The sequence below is a fragment of the Pan paniscus genome, chromosome 2 (assembly GCF_029289425.2).
Source record: "Pan paniscus chromosome 2, NHGRI_mPanPan1-v2.0_pri, whole genome shotgun sequence".
In the NCBI taxonomy this organism is placed as follows: Eukaryota; Metazoa; Chordata; class Mammalia; order Primates; family Hominidae; genus Pan; species Pan paniscus.
Window position 1 is genome coordinate 118,727,306 of NC_085926.1, and position 18,333 is coordinate 118,745,638.

General features: G+C 37.4%; 1 protein-coding gene across 2 annotated transcripts in view; it reads left to right on the forward strand.

The window, feature by feature from the left end:
* Positions 1-18,110, forward strand: part of GTF2E1 (general transcription factor IIE subunit 1) — a 40,477-nt gene extending 22,367 nt beyond the window's left edge. For both annotated transcript variants that reach the window (XM_003825167.5, XM_008950465.5), the window contains exons 3-5: positions 5,802-6,003; positions 11,467-11,708; positions 16,084-18,110. In XM_003825167.5, the coding sequence (XP_003825215.1) occupies positions 5,802-6,003; positions 11,467-11,708; positions 16,084-16,511 (872 nt within the window). In that variant the 3' untranslated portion in view covers positions 16,512-18,110. The remainder of the gene's footprint in view (positions 1-5,801; positions 6,004-11,466; positions 11,709-16,083) is intronic.
* The last annotated feature ends 223 nt before the right edge of the window (positions 18,111-18,333 follow it).

Sequence of the window (18,333 nt, forward strand, 5' to 3'; positions counted from 1 at the left end):
TTTTTGCTTTTACTTTTTTTATTTTGGAGAAAGTTAAAATTAAAATGGTGTAGAACTCTTTCCCTTTCCCCTCCCTCTTCTGCCACTGTCCCCCTCATCCCCACAATTAGGTCTCCATTTCTTTTCTCATTGTGGAGTGATAACTTACCTTCTGTAGAAGAATCCTGAGTTATAAAATTGGGACATTCCTATACTACTGAATATATGACCCTAAAATATAGCTTTGAAATATCTATTTATAAAAGATATTTTTTTCTTCCCACTTTCAATGCCTGTTCGTTATCTGCAATGGGATTTATTTTTATTTGTTTGGCAAACCTGATAGGTTAAGACTTAGCCAAGTAAATGCCAGGTATGTGACAGGCACTTATGTTTGTTAAATTATTTGTTATAAATCTTTTCTCCTTCTATTCAATATTTTTTAAAAATGGAGCTAATGTATATACATGGGAAAAGTTTGCTAAATTGTAGCTGGCAGGGCTGATAGGAAGTTGGAAGGAATGTATAATTCAGGATAGTATAGTGAATTTAGTCTTTTGAGACAGAAAGATTTGTATTTGAATCCAAATTTAGTGATTTTTGTTTTCAAGCTATGACTTGGTAAACTTAACGCCTCTTAAGCGTTCATTTCCTTATATGTCAGATTTGGATAGAATTATTGCATAGATTTGCTTCTGATGAATATATAGGAATATTTGTAAAGTAGCTTTCTTAGTTCTTTTTGTGGTTTCTGAGTATAGCTTATCAAACAAATGTGTTATAGAACTCCTTTTTTCCTCCTAACCCCATTATTTATCAAGCTTTGCCTAAAGAATCTTTGTAGCCTTCGTTTTCTCTCTGTTGCCACATTCTTAGATCTAGCTTGCATGTTCTCCCTTGCATGCCTTGGATTCACCATTTCTGGGTTTTGCCGCCTTGATCTTATATGTGAAAAGGGAAAAATTGTGCAGAGCTCTGAGTTTCAATTTCAGTATCTTCTCTCATTCTTGAGTAGTATAGTCTATGTACACTACTTAGTGTAGAATGGTCTAGTTACAAGAAAAGTTGGGATGTTTATCATATTGCTTAATAGCAGCTCTCTACCAGGTGTAGGCATCAGAATTCCTTGTGTAACTTTAAAAATTCTAATTCTTGGGCCCCACTCTGGACCTCTGGGATCAGCATTTGTGGCATGGAGCCTGAGTATAAATTCCACTGGGGATTTTTATGCAGACACTCAGTTAAGAACTGCCTTATTGGGAGGCCATCTCAAGCCACTCAGGCAGATCAATATATGTAAATATTAGTTTTCATGACCTCAGTGTCTTTCCTAACACCCTTCTGTGGCTTTCCTATTACTAAAGAATAAAGTCAAAATGAAGCTTATCATTCAAGACCAATTTATGGTCACCCCAATTTATCTTGTTAATTCTGTTTTTTATCATTCTTTTTGATAACTGTTTTCCTATCAGACTGAAATTGCAGTCAATAAAAAACAGAATTAACAAGATAAACTGGGGTGACCAACTTATGGTCACCGTAAGTTTATCTTGTTAATTCTGTTTTTTATCATTCTTTTTGATAACTGTTTTCCTATCAGACTGAAATTGCAGTCTAGCATCATTTTTCAACCACCCTACTTCTCTTATGATGATCTAGAATGTCCTGTTCCCTTACCCCTTCATCTTCTCCTTCATCTTTTATCTTCTAAACTCTCTCTCAAAAAGGTTTACCTTCTCAATAAGCTTTTCCTAGTGTCCTCAGCTAGAAGTCACATTCCTTCTTTGAACTCCAAAACATTTATGTACTTTATTTTTTGCACTGATCCCTGATTGTTTTATCTCCAGACATCTTTCTTCCCTACTAAAGCTTCTTGCTGACTGGTTCTGTCTGTGTATGCCACCACCACTCTCAGTAGCGTGGGTGCTTGCTTGCTACATAGTATGTGCTGGGTTTCCGTGTCCTCCTGCCCCTTGCCACTTGCCCCTTCTGATTTCAGGAAAACTGATTTGCATTTTTACAATGCGTAGTGAAATGTATAAAAAATGCTGCTGGTATATTAAACTGGTCTTAAGTCATTTTCTGTAAAATGTCAAATTTCTTACTTTTCTTGCATTTTTTAGGGTCCCAGAAGAAAAATAAGAAATTCTACATTTGGCTTTGACAGGCTTCTCATTTATAACTAATGTTTTTGTGATAAACATAGGGCTCAGAGATGTCAGGCTAGCTTTTCCTTTTGTAATATTTGCTAGATGTGGTATTTATTGGGAGACTATTCTCCATGGGTCTCTCACATGTTACGCATGTCTTGGCAAGCAGAGATACAGACTGACTGCTTTTTTCCTGGACTATCATTTTCAAGGATGTTTATATAACGAGCAGCCTTGCAAGACAGAGATAGTATTTCTCTTCAGAGCAAAGAGCAGGTTTGCTTATGGTCCAGTATAAAAAGTGTCTCCTTCCAGAGCATGTTTACATAGAGTTTATAGTAAGTAAGGATAATGCCACCCTCCAGTGCAAAGAATGGGCATGCTTATGCCCATTATAAAATATTTGAGTTCCTTTTAAGCTCAGGCTCTCTTTCCTGTAACACAACCCGTTGCATGTGTAATTGTTACCTGGCCCTTCTATCGCACCCCATGGAAATTGGGGCATGGGGAACTGGCTTAAATACTGACACTGGCTACTGCTACTTCCTTGAGTAGTGAAGTTCTTTGTCTCTGACCTGGGGTCTTGTGTCTTCTGCCAGTATCCATGAAACTGGCAGAATAACTTGTTAGCTTACAAGTAGGGTAAAATCTCAGACCCTTCACAGTTCTTAGTAATAATGTTAAAGCTGCTGTTTTCATACCTGCAAAATCAGCCCTTCTGTAAGTAACTCCTGTTAAGTTTGGATGAGATTAGAATTTAGGTGCCTTATGACTATCTACTTTATTTTTCCCCCTATTCTTTTTCATGAAAATAAATTACTCGAGTTAAAGGACTGTCATTCTGAGATTGTCCTTCTGCGAAATAATGATATTAGTGGTGTTCTCTTTCTCTCTTTTCCCCAAATAAAAGCACTGCTGTTTTATGAGGATGAGCTACACTGACAAGCATGTTGATTTGTTTACTTAAAGCTGAAGTTTGGAGTACATATTGTCTTAAAATGAGAAATGGGGTATTTGGGAGGACATTTTTTAAAAATTCGGGTATAACATGACTTTTTAATGATAAATTAGATAAATAATAAAACATGTTGGATAATGATAATGCTAAGGGAAAAGAAAATGAAAGAGGATACGATTGTTTGGGTGGACAAGACAGTTGAAATTTTAGATAATGTTGGCTACAGAAGGCCTTACTGGTGGCTTCTGAGTAAAGAACTGAAGTAAGTTTGGAGATGAGCCATGTGATTTTCTGGAGGGAAGGCATCTGGATAGAGGGCACAGCAGTGCCAAGGCTCTGCAGCAGAGTGTGCCTGATGGGAGACATTGAGGAGGCCGGTTTGTGATGCTTTGAAAACAGATAATGAGAGGGTTGGAGTATTAACCTTTGTCTTAGCTGTGTTTCTATACTTTACCCCAGAGCATTTGCTTTTATGTTTATATATTAAGCACCTTTCCATTTGAGAAATGAGATTCCTTTCTTTAAAAACATATTTGAAAACTACAGAACTAGATAACTTGTCTTCCAAACTATTCTTAGTTCTCATTGACAGTCCCTGTAGGTGCTTATTTTTCAACAGTCAATTTAAGTCCCAGTCTCACATTGGTGTGTTTTCTAATTCAGCAGGTATTCGAGAGCTATATTCAACCCTACTTTATGTGGTTTATTTTTAAGCCCCCACATGATTATATTCCTTGCTTCTGTTGAAGAGAAGAGGCTGAGACAGCTTGGAACAGTTGGAGAATAATATAAGATAACATTCTACCTAATACCTTTCTAGCCGAGGTTGCTTCTTACCCTTTGTTACCAAATATAAAAGCCGGTTTTCAACTCTTGTTGGCCTCTTAATATTAGGACCATACATTTCCTTGAAACACCATCCTATCACTCTGGTTGCACCATTTCTGTTTCTCAAGGATTCCTCATTCCTTGAGTTTATGCCTTAACTGCTTCTTCTCACTCTCCTTAATCTCTTCGGATGCTTCTATCTACTATATGGCTTCAGTTACCACCTATAGGTTGTTGATTCTCATATCTAAATTTGTAGTCTAAACCCCTTTCTTGAGCTGAATTGTTAGCATTTGTAATTAGTTGGCTTTTTACATATTCATTTTTATATTTAAAGCAATTTGATATCTTTTACCTAAAAAAAAAAAAAGCTAGTTCTTCCTCTCTTTACTTTGGTATAATAGTATTCTTGTCCAGTTGATTAAGTTATAATCTTTATGTTGGTGACCATTAGTCAAAAGCTATCAGGTACACACCTGTAGTAAACAAAGTTAGGTTTATTGATGCTTTCTGCAGCAAGGGAAGCCACATACCATGGGGAAACCATGAAATGTCGGTAAGATGATGTTGGACAGACTTAGAGGATGTGGGCTTTTGTTGGGTAATTTTGGGGAGGATTCAGGGAAGTGATGAAGGTTTCCTTTGGATTGGATGCTGTGAAGAAGTGGGGATAATTCTATTATTGGGTATCTTCATAAATCTTATCTAGGAGGTGACAAGAACAGAGTGACGCTAAAACTAAATGGTAAAGAAGCAGCAGCCACTTGTGCAAGATGGGATTTTTTGTGGTTTGCATGGAGTCCTTGCTTTTGTCTGTTCTCAGACGCAATTCCACAGTGGCTTGGGTTTGCCTCACTTCCATCATAGTCTGATGTTAGTGATCTGTGAGATCCTGTTTGACAGAAAAATGCCACAGTCTAGCTGTGAGTGCTGAGCCACCTCCTAGCTGTGAAGGGCTGCATTTCTCTCTCTTTCTCACTTATTTGGGATAGATGTAGATTAGGTGGCATTTAGACAATAGGAAGATGTATTTTAGGGTATTTGAACAAATAATTTACATGCTATTGGCTATGTATGAGGGGCAGTAAAGGAAATTATTATACTGGTAATGTATCAGTAGGATCTAGTGTTATGTTGAAGTAGAGATCACTTGGTTGTTTATTCTTTATGTATGAATCATACATGGGGCCTTTTATAGCTAAATGTTTGAGTACTTAACTATTTGCCAGACACTAAGTACTTACATGTTCCCTTTTAATCTTTCAAGTAAGTTGAGTCAGAAAGGAAGGATGCATATTCCTGTCTTTGGGAATAAGAACCAAACTGGAAATCCAGGTGTGGCTAGTGGCATAGACTGTTAAGTAATGTTTAAGAGTGTGAGTTTTAGCATAATAGATTGAATTGATTAGATACAAATGGTTAATAAATTTTAAAAAATAGCCTGTGACAATGTTCAGGATGACTAGAAACTCTTGGTTTTAGGTATTTATTTGGCTTTCCCCATAATGTAGGCCCAAATGTGTAATGTGAAAAAAAAAATGACTAAAGCTGCCGGGAAAGGGTACAAGTTGTGGTGGTAAGCTGTAAAGAATTTGGCTTTAAGTTAAAATAAATACATATTAGAAATATTGTGATTAAAAACTATGCTGAAGTTAGGGATGAAATTACTTTGAATACATCAAAAATGATAGATGGATAGATATGTGATGAATAGCAAAATGCTAATTGTAGAATCTAAATGGTGGTCACATGGCTGTTCACTGTGAAATTCTTTCAACCTTTGTGTATATTTGAAAGTTTTAATAATAAGATATTGGGGGAGGGTGGAGGTATAAACTATCTGCTAAAGTCTTCTCTCTGACCTGAGATACTTGTTTTCTCTGTAGGAACTTTCCGCTGTACTTTTTGCCATACAGAGGTAGAAGAGGATGAATCAGCAATGCCCAAAAAAGATGCACGCACACTTTTGGCAAGGTTTAATGAACAAATTGAGCCCATTTATGCATTGCTTCGGGAGACAGAGGATGTGAACTTGGCCTATGAAATACTTGAGCCAGAACCCACAGAAATCCCAGCCCTGAAACAGAGGTGAGTGTAGGCCCTGTGCTCTTACTAAGAACACGTTTCAACCTGTTCTTGTTTTAACTACCTGTACCTTGGAGAACAAGAGTGGGTAATTTACTAGGAGACTCAAGACTGTAATGTTACGTAGGTTCTCAGTTGTGCCACATTTGTCTTATTAACGTGTGCCTGTGATGAAATTCGTTTGTTCTAAATGTAGAACACTGTGGACTTCAGGCAAAAATCTTTAAATATTTAGGTTTGACTTCAAGTACTCATTCTGCTTGGGACTGCAGCAACTCAGCCAATTGTTAGCTAATCCTAAATTAGTTGTGCCGCTTGGGGATATTTGAACTTTCCTAGCCAGCTTCTGAAGGCTGAAGTCCTTTAAGGAATTCAGCATTTTCTTTTTTGTTTTTGAAGCATTTTAATCACCTTTATTTCTTAGTTGTAATTGCAACTTCCTTGAAAGTAAAGTATAGCTGGTGTTACCTATGGGTTAATACTCCTAACAGTGGCTCCCTATTTTTATCAGTGTTCCCTAATGTTTGAATTTCAGAGGTAGCCTTAGTTTTGCCATGCCAGAAAAGGTGGTTTATATTCTTTCTTGAAAAGCATAAATGAAAATTGGGGTCAGGGAGTGCTCTCCTACTCTACCCTTTTTTTTCTCTCCCTCTTCCCAGCATCAAGTAAGGGATATCTTTATTTAACCTTCACTTCACCCACTCCCTTCCAAAGAGCTCAACAATCAGGCTGTATTTGTATAGTTTTTAGGAGCATTCTTAGTATTTTATTTCCTGTGGTACTGATGTTACACATCCTGAGTAAATTGGGCTTCTTTTAGATGGTTCAAAGCAATCCAATTCTACAGAAAATTTTGTATCTGTAAGAGTTATGAATTTTCTAATCCAGTACCGTGTGTCAGTTAGGATGCCTTTGCCTGTGATAACAGAATATCCAACTCTAGTTGGAATTAGAATCCAGTCTAGCAGTAGATTGAACAATAAGAAAATTTGTCTTGCATGACTAGAAGTCTTGAAGTAGTACAGTTCAAAACTGGTTAATTTCACAGCTCAATTATATCTTCAGGGATCTAGATTTGTTCCATCTTTATACTCTGCTGAACTCAGCCTGTTGATTATCCTCTTGGGACCATGAGGGGAGCTAGTCTAAGATGGCCATGTATTTCTAGGTATCACATGCAGATGACAATGTCCAAATGCAGAAAAAGGGACCGTCCCTTCCTTGTGTCCTATTTTAAAACTGAAGAAAGGTTTCCCAGAGGGCTCCCTAGGATACTCTATTTATCCCCTGATGTCTCACTGGCTACAGTTGTTTTATATGCATATTTCTAAACCAGCAGCTGGCAAAGGAAATGAGATCACATGACTGGTACTTAGACTAGTTAAGGTTTACCTTCTAGGACTGGGGAAGGTCCCAGAGCGCTTTGGAGCAAATTGCCATTGGTATTTTAATAAAACCAATAAGCAAAGAAAGAAAGGAGCCACAGTTGATAGGAAACTAATAACATCTGTATCACAGATAGCCTTAACTTTTGGTACTGGTTATTTATTTCTTTTTGTATAAGAAAAGGAATTCCTCTTTTGAAAAAGGAATTTTTCTTTTTGTATCTTTTTCAGTCCTTTTAAGTTATATTGTAGCTCTAACATACAAGCTTATGAGGGAAATTGATTTTACAAAAATACAAAATTTTCTAAGCTTATGGATTATTTCATGTTGAAGTATGCGTCAGTGTAGTATCTGATTGCTTCCTACACAATATACTATCTGAATTATTCTGATGTTTCCTCTCCTACCTGTAGTTATTTGTCCTGTTTATCAAGATGCTTCCCCACTACAATAGCATTCAGTCACCACCACCACTGGCTTCCTGTCTCTAATGTTCTCCACCTACCACAATCCAGCTCCCCTTCCAGGATCTTTATTTCGATATCCCCCACTCACTGCAGGCCTTGGATGAGTCTTAGTGGTACAGTGACACCAGAGGCCCAACAGCAGCTCTCTGTATCAAGTCACCTTCTTCTTATCAGGAATGATGGTGACTCCAGGGATGAAGAAGAACCAGGAAATAGAGGAAATAAACTGATCAGGAAAAAGGATACCCAAAAATCTGGTCATTAAGAAAAAAGGGAGGAAATGGAGGCAGACAAGAAAGACAGAATGGGGTTCCTAGAGCTGCCAGCCAGACCAAAGTAAAATCATTTCCACGTGGTCAGGAAAAAAACCATTAGGTTAGAAGATGTTACCCAGGTTATAATGTCCCCACCAAAGCATTTGACAAATTCCACTGCTTGGATATAACATCCTGGAGGTGGTATTGATTTGGCCTTTCTGTACTATAGGAGTATGAAGTTTTGAAATGGCCCATCCTGCCCCAAGGATGTAATAGTCCATCCTGCCTCAGTACAAGAGAAGAGGCATCAATAGAATGGTATGGGAACTCAGAGATGATAGCTTTTCTTTTTTTAAATAAGTGGCAATATTATGAGTTTGATTACTGATCTGTAATCAGTTAAATTCTAGCTTGTCCCTAGATCAGAAACTAGGGGCTACCTCTGCAGAACTGTCAGTAGGCCTAACCCAAGAATTAATGGACAGTTCTATCCTTTCAGCAAGTCAACCTATTGATGAGATATAAAAATCTTCCTATCTTTCTAGAGTGGAATTCCTTGCTAGTAACCTTCCCTTTTTCATCATCTCTTAACACTTAAAGATTTTTAAAAATTTAGTTTTGAAATAATATTCCCCTCTCATCTCTGAGTAAGAGTTATATCTTTTAAAAGTTCTAAAATTTCTTAAATAATATAAAAAGATTCAAACATGAATTGTCATTTTTGTCATCTTCAATTAAAATTGTTCCAAATTTTAAAATTTGTTTGACTTATGGTCAAATGTCTGCTGCCTCAAACTGGAATAAAACCCATCTTGAATTTAAAAACAAAAGACTTTTTAAAAGTACTCTTGTGTTAACATTTATTTTAATTCTGTTCTTTTCTCTCTAGCTTTCTTGTTTTTCTCAAAGTACTCCTCATACCTTCGTAAGACAGTCTTTGTAGTCAATGCTAAAGATAGAGAATAGAGAAAAACTCTGTGTTCAGGATTATATATAAAGAGAAACAGTAACCTCAGAGTGAGTGAGTCATTTAAGTCTGAATCAAGGAAAGATAAGGATGTGGTTGGCCAGATCAGAGAAATATGCCTATTCTGTCTCTCCCAGGTGGGGTTAGCTAACTCAGGGAGAAACATTTTGGGATGGCAGATATATAGAGCAGGCTCAGCACATCAAGATGGGGATGTTGGCTGAGGATAGAAGAGGCATTGAAAGGAGTCAGAGAGACAAATGGGTGTGAGAGGAGAGGCCAGAATGTAGAGTAAGCACAGAAACATAAAAAACCAGATCAGACCAAGAGAAAAGAGAAAGAAAAGTGAATGCTGAAGGAGACAAAAGTTCGAAAAGCCAACCTATACAAAGTAAGCAGCATCATATTACAGTGAAGGCAGCCACATAGCCTTTAAAAGACCACACAGAACAGATAGAAGATAGAGAATGACTAGGGACAGTTAATGGTTAAATTGAGATGAACAAGAAATGATACACAAAGTAACATCAATGAATGCAGAAAGAAATAGCAGAGAGAAACCAGTTATTTGCAATTGTAGCATAAGACTTCAGAATATAGCAAAAAAAAAAAAAAAATAGATGGATTGGATATATTTACAGAGAGATGCCTCATAGGTCTAGACTTAGAGTGGAGAGCAAATAACTGGTAGAAAGTAGGAGCAGTGAGGAGGCAAAAGAAGTGATTGAAACATGGAACAGGTAGAAGAGGCACCGGGAAGAAAAAGGCTGTGGGAGAAAGTGGTTTACAAAGTAGCCCTGGGCACAGAGGTGGAATAATGAAAAGAATGCAAACGCAGTACCTGGAAGGCATGGATTAAATGACTGGATCAGTGTGGATTGGGCAACTGGAGATAACATTATTTTTTTGTTGCACAAGTAGCATGGCCCTATAGATATCCAGAGGCAGGACAGGATAGGTGGGATGAGCTAAGCCCAAGTTTACCTCCAGAGGATGGTCAGAAACCCAGTGTAATTTAGGGAAAGATGTGATGGGCTAATCAGATACACGGACACAGACCTCAGCTAAGTATGAGTTAGAAAACCCCAGTAGATAAGAAGTGGACCCAGAAAGAAGTGAAGAGTAAGGGAGTAAGCAGAGATGAAGTAAGACAAAAATGAAGGCAAAATAGTGAATGGCTTAGGAGGAAAGACTAATGAAGTATTTATTAGATTCACAATGAGTCGGGGCTCCACACAGGAGATAATTCAGGATCCATGGAAAAGAGTGAGAAAAACGGACGAAAAATAAAGGAGAAACGTGAGACCAGGTCAGTCATGGACACTGAAAGAAACACCCAAAAGGTTTGGAGTGAGCAGGCAGTTCAAGAAACATGAAGATGGTTACAGGATAAAAAATAGCTGGACAGAGAGGGAGGTGGAGAAGCATACGTAGAAGTTGAAGTGGAAAGCATCAGTAGCAGGCAGAGAAAGGCATGAGCTCAGACAGAGAATCAGGCATATTCGAAAGAATTTGGAACAGATTGAGAGTGAAACAGGCAGGTAAAATGGGGAACCATCAGAAATACTGAAAACTTGGCCTAACACAGAGGTTGGGGGGAACTTAAGTGACTAGAAGATAAGGAAATGATCAGACATGGAACAGGCTAACAGACAAAGAAGATCGTGGGTGGTAAAAGTAAAACAAAATAAAATAGACTGAGAAAAACAGACCATTGTTACTGCAGAGTAGAATCAGTGGTTGGAGATGGATACAGAGTATCAGCATAGATGTGGAGATAGAAACATACAACTACATAGAAAAGCAGCTAGTTTGTGCAGAGGGTTATACCTTACTGCATGAGTGGTGGGAGAAGAACGTTGGTTGAGGTCAGGCTTTGTAGAATAGTTTTCTAGCTTTTTCCATGATCAGCACACAAAAGAAAGGAAAAAGCACACAGAACCACTTTGAATTGTTCTGGGTTGAGCTGAGATAACATTTTTAAAAATACAATGTGTTTTGTTTTTGTTTTTTAAACAAAATATTGGGAGAGATTTTTGTCAGACTAGTGGCTTTAAGTAGATGATGTCACCATATCACTTTCTCCTTCTCCAAGTATTAATAGATTTATTGAAACATCTTAAATCTATAAAACCTCAGTCATTTATATACATCAGAGGATCCCATGTTTGAGGAACTTAAATATAAATATGATGTGTTTTTCTAACGCTTACAACTTTTACCCTGAGGTATAGAAGCACTTTCTTGGAATTGTTAAAGCATGTGTGCATGATTGCTAGGTAGCATTTACATGCAGTATTTCAGTAATTGCCTCCCTAGCTGCCCTTCTTTTCCAACACCAAGACATTAATTTTTCTTCTTCCTGTACTCCTCTATTCTTTTTATATAGCAAGGACCATGCAGCAACTACTGCTGGAGCTGCTAGCCTAGCAGGTGGGCACCACCGGGAAGCATGGGCCACCAAAGGTCCTTCCTATGAAGACTTATACACTCAGAATGTTGTCATTAACATGGATGACCAAGAAGATCTTCATCGAGCCTCACTGGAAGGGAAATCTGCCAGAGAGAGGCCTATTTGGTTGAGAGAAAGCACTGTCCAAGGGGCATATGGTTCTGAAGATATGAAAGAAGGTAAGAGTAGAAGTCAGTAAAATGGATGTGTCTTAGGTTCAGTAGAACATGAACTTGGCTTAGTGGGAAACTGCCTGGGCAATTCTGGATCTGTTCTACAGAACAATTAATTGCATTATATTAGGAAGTAAGAAATTGAACAATAAGATAAAAACCAACTAGTATACTTCCATTGCCCTTCAACTTAGTGAAAATAACAAATAGCCTTTTAAATTTTCATTTTTAGATTTGAAAAATTTTCACCTTTTTATCTTAATTTCTTGGAAAAATGCTATCTGTTGTTTTCAAGGTAGCCATACTCACCTTTCCTTTAATCTTATATTACCCTGACTTATATGCATTTAATTTTTCTGAATTGGGAGCCAAAACTATACACTACCCCAAACTTTATGTTTTCTCTTCATAAATACCAAGGAGTGTGTGCTACCTGAAATAGATACAAAGAGACCACATGAATAAAGGATTGAGCATTCTCACAGTCCAAGACGGTTAGCAGAACTTTGTTCTAGAGGATTTTGGAAATTTCTGAGCCATAAAGGGTTAAGAATTGCATACTAATCTTCAGAAGTTAGAGAACTGCAAGATTTTACTTTCTAAGTTTTAGTCTAAGTTACTGCATTCAAGACTTTGAGTGATGATGGTTTAGGAGTATGTAGAAAATGGGAGGCAAAAATGGATGACGATGACTCAAGCTGGAAAGTAGAGAGGAAGGGTGTCTCTATTTCTGGCTGGATTTTATCAGTGTAACAATCAATGTGCCGCTACTCCCAAGTTAATATATCATTACTAACATATCACCTGAGTTTGGTGATATGTTAGTGCCAAAGAATAATCAGTAACTGAAAACCACTTGTTTTTTGGCGTTTCTCCTAGCCTCTTTTCCCTTCATAATTAGCATTTAGTATATGTATATACTAGAAATTGTGAAGGTAACGTGGAGTTTGGTAGTGATGGTAAAGCAGGTAATACCTGTACTGTGATTCTCTTTGATATATTAATTTTAATAAGAAAAGGTTTTCCAAGGCAACCATACTTTACCCTCCTTCTTCCTCACTGATTAGCCTGCCATGTTAGTTTTTTTGACGGAGTCTCGCTCTTTTGCCTAGGTTGGAGTACAGTGGTGCGATCTCGGCTCACTGAAACCTCTGCTTTCCGTGTTCAAGTGATTCTCTTGCCTCAGCCTCCTGAGTAGCTGGAATTGGGCGCAAGCCACCATGGCCAGCTAATTTTTGTATTTTTAGTAGAGACGGGGTTTTGCCATGTTGTCCAGGCTGGTCTCAAACTCCTGACCTCAAGTGATCTGCCTGCCTCGGCCTCCCAAAGTGCTGGGATTACAGGCATGAGCCACTGTGCCCAGCCTGTTGTGTTATTTAGATTGAAGTTGTTTTAGATTATACAGTAGTTAGGCTATACTACTACTTAATAAATTTGTTTTCCCCAACTTGGCTTCTTGCCTATTCTTAAAGCAGCCTTCTTTTCTTTGAACTTAGGAAGAAAACTGAATAAAATAAAATTATTATTAACCAACATTATATATTAAGCTCATAAGTTTAACATTCTAGTTTACAGTTCCTAGAATGATAGAATATGAATCGTATGGGCCTTAAATAAGTTATCTGGTCTACTTAAGTTTTGTAAATATTTATTTCTGCATAAAATAGGATAGTATGTTGTCATGTCTGAATTTGTCCTAAGTTTCTTGATAGTAGAGCAGACTCTATCCAGTGAATGTATGAAGTGGGTCTTAACACTTGATTTTCCTCAAACTTCAAGTCATGTTGATATCTTTCACAATTGTATCGACTTCAATCATGTTCTCATTACTATACTGAAGAAAGTTCTAATTCCTTTTGATTCTGTTTTCCTTAAACAGTTCTCTTTTCCACTGCTGCCACCTCCTACAGTTTTTGTTTATTTTTGTCTTTTTCTGGACCATCTCTAATTGTAATATACTTTACTTGAGTCATAGTGACCAGAATGATACATGTTGTTCATGCATGGATTCACCATTGATTTGAGTTTTATTTCCAGTATCTTTCTGGTTTTTACTTGAGATTTTGTTTGTTGCTTTGGTTCTGGAAGCATGTTAAGACAAAAACTTCTAGAAACACGTAGAGGTACTTTTTAGGTTCTTCTGTGCCTTGAATCCAATAGCTTGGATCATATCTTTCAGTATATTTTAGATTATTTTTCTGTAGGCTGATTTTCTTGCACTTTCTGAAATAGAAATAGATCTGCTACTTTTCTGCCCACGTATACAACCTTCAGCTCTTCCTATATTTTTTTGCTGCAACTTGGCCTTTCAGTACCCACAATTGCTTAGCATCAATTCCGTGAATATAGTTTCCCAGTATACATCTTCTTTGTAATTTATAACTCTGTTGAAAAAGGCTGTTCCTAGAACCACTGTTTCTACTTCCATCCAGAAATTTGCTCATTTATCCTTGTTTTTTGTTTTCTGTCTTCATCTGTAACAGAATAATTCTTTTTTCTCCAAACCTCTCAAGACCCTTGTCAGAAATCTGTTACGTGTGACTTAATTTAGTTTACAAAACTAATTTTCTTTTTCCCTAATTTAATACTTAAACATTAATCAAAATACTGTGTTGATATTATTAAACTATTTGGAACATTCTTTTAGAAGCAATTATTGTCTTAAAGGCTTGCATGCATTCCTTACCTTCTTTTCTTTCTGTTGTAATGCTGCATTGGCAGTAAGCTCTAAGGAGGAGGTTCAGCCTTTGACAATATTTTGAAGTAGTTAAGTTTGATTTTAACGCTCATTTTGACAGTCATGTTATCAAAAGCCTCTTTTCTCTGACCTAAACTTTTAACTTGTCTGCTTCTGTTTCCCTTTCTCTCTCTTATCTGCCCAGTATCTCATTTTAGGAGTTCTGTGCCTTCTAAAATGTCCAGGGATTTAGCTAATTCATTTTAATGTGTTAATGAGAAGATGCTTTCACTTTATCCATAGTCAGAATTGACCATTTCTGAGTCTTCTCTTGATGACGATGATGATAGATAACACTATTCTAAGTGCCAGGCCCATTCTAGACACTTCACAGACATTCACTTAACCCCCACAGTAATCCAGTGAAGTAAATACTATTTTCCCCCTTTCTGTACTTGAGAAAATTGAAGCGGAGAGATGAAATAACTTGGCCAGAATCATACAGCTAAATAGTGTTAGGATTTGAATCAGGGAGTCAGGTTCCAAACAATACTTTTAATCTTTTTATGTATTTTAAATGGCAGTATGTTTGGTAGTAGTATCAGAATGCAGAATGCAGATGGTTTTCTTAAATATTTCATCTGCAGTATATCAGGTAAGATATGTACACAAAATGATAGGAGGTGTGTGGTGAGAGAAGCTTCATTCCTAAAATTAGATTCTTTTTTTATAAAGAGTTTGAAGTATGCTTAGTTTGCTTCATGAAAATAAAACTCACATTTATTCACTCATTTGTCAGATGTTTATTCAGTGCCTAACAGAGTGGCAGGTACTATCTAGGTAAATGGGATATATCCATGAATAAACAAGATAAATATCTTTTGTGGTAGAACCTACATCCTTGGAAAGGGGGTGACAAAGACAATAGATGTAAGTTATTCATTATGTTAGGAAATAAGTGCTATGGGGGGAAAATAGAGCATTGGGAATGTAGGGATAGGATACATTTAAAAGGTAACATTTGAATAAAGACATGAAAGATGGAAGGGAGTTAGCTGTGTGAGTACCTAAAGGAAAAATATTCCAGGCAGAGGGAACAGGTAATGCAAAGGCCCTGAGGTAGGAGTGTGTCTGATATGTACAAGGAATACCATGGAGGCTACTGTGGCTAGACAAGAATGAGCAGGGGAAAGAAGTAAGAGGTAGATGATCAGGAAGGATTCCAGATGATGTGGGACCCTATAGGCCATTGCAAAGCTTTTGGCTTTTACCTTGAGTGAGATAAAGAGCCATGTTTTGATTTTCTATTATGCCAGCTACTCTAGTCGATTCTTCATAGACATTATCTTATATGTTTTTATTCAGAACCTTAGAAAGTAGATGCTTTTATCACCTCATTTTACAGAAAAAGGCATTGAAGTTTAGAGATTAAATGACTTGCCCAAGATGCTTGTGTGTAGAAGAACCAGGATTCAAATCTATGCTATAATACTCTTAAAGCCAATGTACTTGACCATTATGCTACTTAAGCTCCAGTTTGTAAGAAATATTTTGAATATTTTATGGATAGCAGCTCAAAAATGGAACCAGTGAAGTCTGTTATTTTATCGTATTATTTAAATATATGTTAAAATATTGTCTATATGCTATAAAGAAATGCCATTTATATTTAAGGATATTGACTTTCTGAGTTTTACTCCCCAGGGGGCATAGATATGGACGCATTTCAGGAGCGTGAGGAAGGCCGTGCTGGGCCTGATGACAACGAAGAGGTCATGCGAGCACTGCTCATTCACGAGAAAAAGACTTCCTCTGCCATGGCTGGTTCAGTGGGGGCAGCTGCTCCAGTGACCGCTGCCAATGGCAGTGACTCAGAAAGTGAGACCAGTGAGTCAGATGATGATTCTCCACCCCGTCCGGCAGCTGTGGCTGTGCATAAACGAGAAGAGGATGAAGAGGAAGATGACGAGTTTGAAGAAGTAGCAGATGACCCCATTGTCATGGTGGCTGGCCGTCCATTCTCCTACAGTGAAGTGAGCCAACGGCCAGAGCTAGTGGCCCAGATGACACCAGAAGAAAAGGAAGCATATATAGCAATGGGACAACGCATGTTTGAGGACCTCTTTGAGTGAGCTTTCCCTAATTCTTTCTCCTTTCTCTAATGCTCAGTTCAAAAAGAAATGTCTCATCTTTGAAGAAAAGTATTTAAGTGGCTTTCTGCCCCTCTTGATGTAAGCAACTGTCCATCCTTGTGCAAAGAATGATGGTAGAGAGTTTGACTTTAATGCCAGAAACTTTCCCAGCGAGGTAGGGTGCTGAGAATCCTACCCTTCCTTGCTGTCACTACAGTATTAATATTTTACTGTATTTTCTTTTCTTTTTTTTTTTTTTTGAGATTTAAGTCTCACTCTTGTACCCCAGGCTGGAGTGCAATGGCATGATCTCGGCTCACTGCAACCTCTGCCTCCTGGGTTCAAGCGATTCTCCTGCCTCAGTCTCCTGAGTAGCTGGGATTACAGGTGCCCGCCACCACGCCTGGCTAATTTTTTGTATTTTTAGTAGAGACAGGGTTTCACCATGTTAGCCAGGATGATCTCGATCTCCTGACCTCATGATCCACCCGCCTCGGCCTCCCAAAGTGCTGTATTTTCTTATCTGATTTTTTTCTTGCCTTATTAAGACATAATTTTCTCCCTTCTGAAATGAGTGAGGGAAGTTCATAAGGTAAATCCTTCCCATCCATCTGTTTACTACAATAGGTTACAATAATTCACTGATCACATCCATTTTATCTGTTCTAGCCAGGCATTCCAAACAATTTCTTATACTGCTGCCCACCAAAGCAGCTTGCCAACAGTCAAATCACTGATTGGGGGAAAAAATCCTGAAATTTTGCTTAGAATTTGAGCATTTCCTCAAAATTGAGATGGATCAATATGTAAGGGGAGGTGGGAGCATGTGTGGAAGGGGGAGAGATATACTTGAGTCTTATGATTAATGTCTAAACCAGAATTCGTGTCTTTAGAACTGACCAGACTGGTAGATTTTATTGTATTGCTTAATGTCTTTTGGTTTGGATTTAGGATGATAGAAAACAGAAGTATAATTGGTAAACCCTTAGGAAGAAATTAGAAAAACATGGACATAAGACAAGAAGTCTCTGTGAAGGGTTGAAGAGTGACAAGCATTGGTAACAGTGCCTTAGAACTGTGTCAGTTAGTCTGATTTGGAAATCCTTTATGTAAAGCTGAGACTGGTCCTGGTTTTGTTCCCTTTGGGTACAGACCTCTTGTCAGTGCTATAAATTGTTTAATGAGGCCATTCCAGCAGAAATCAACAGAATAATTGATTACTCTTCTCTCTCTCTCTCACTCTCCCTCTTTCTAAACATCATTGAAGGCTGTCTCTCTTTTAATTTTTGTCAGACACGGTATTTTAGGGTGCATCCAGTATACCATTGAGCATTGTAACCTCAAGAAACAGTTTATTTTGGGTTCTGATATGCAGCATGGTATTTTCCCTAAGGCAGAACTTTAAAAATAAAAACTTTCACACAAGGGTCTGTAACAATTGTATATCTTACAATATTTTTCCTTGCATTGTAATTTTTAAGTATTTATCATTTTATAGTACACATGTAAAGAATATATGAGCCTTGTATGGAGTGATGTTTCATTTACCTGGGTTGTGTTAATGACTGAATGTTGACAATAAATCTGTTTTATACTGACTGAAGTTTGTTCATTTTAAGTTCTGTAACATCTTGGGGCATATTAAAATGAATATTCTTCCCATTAAAAAAAGTTAAAGACTTTTTTATTAGTCATATTTCAAATGATAGATGCATCATATGGGATCTAAACTTTTTGTGCAATAAGATGCCTTTGTACCTTGTATACGTAAAGTATTCAACTTTTACACTTGATCTTAGCCAAAAGACCAAGAAGCAATGCT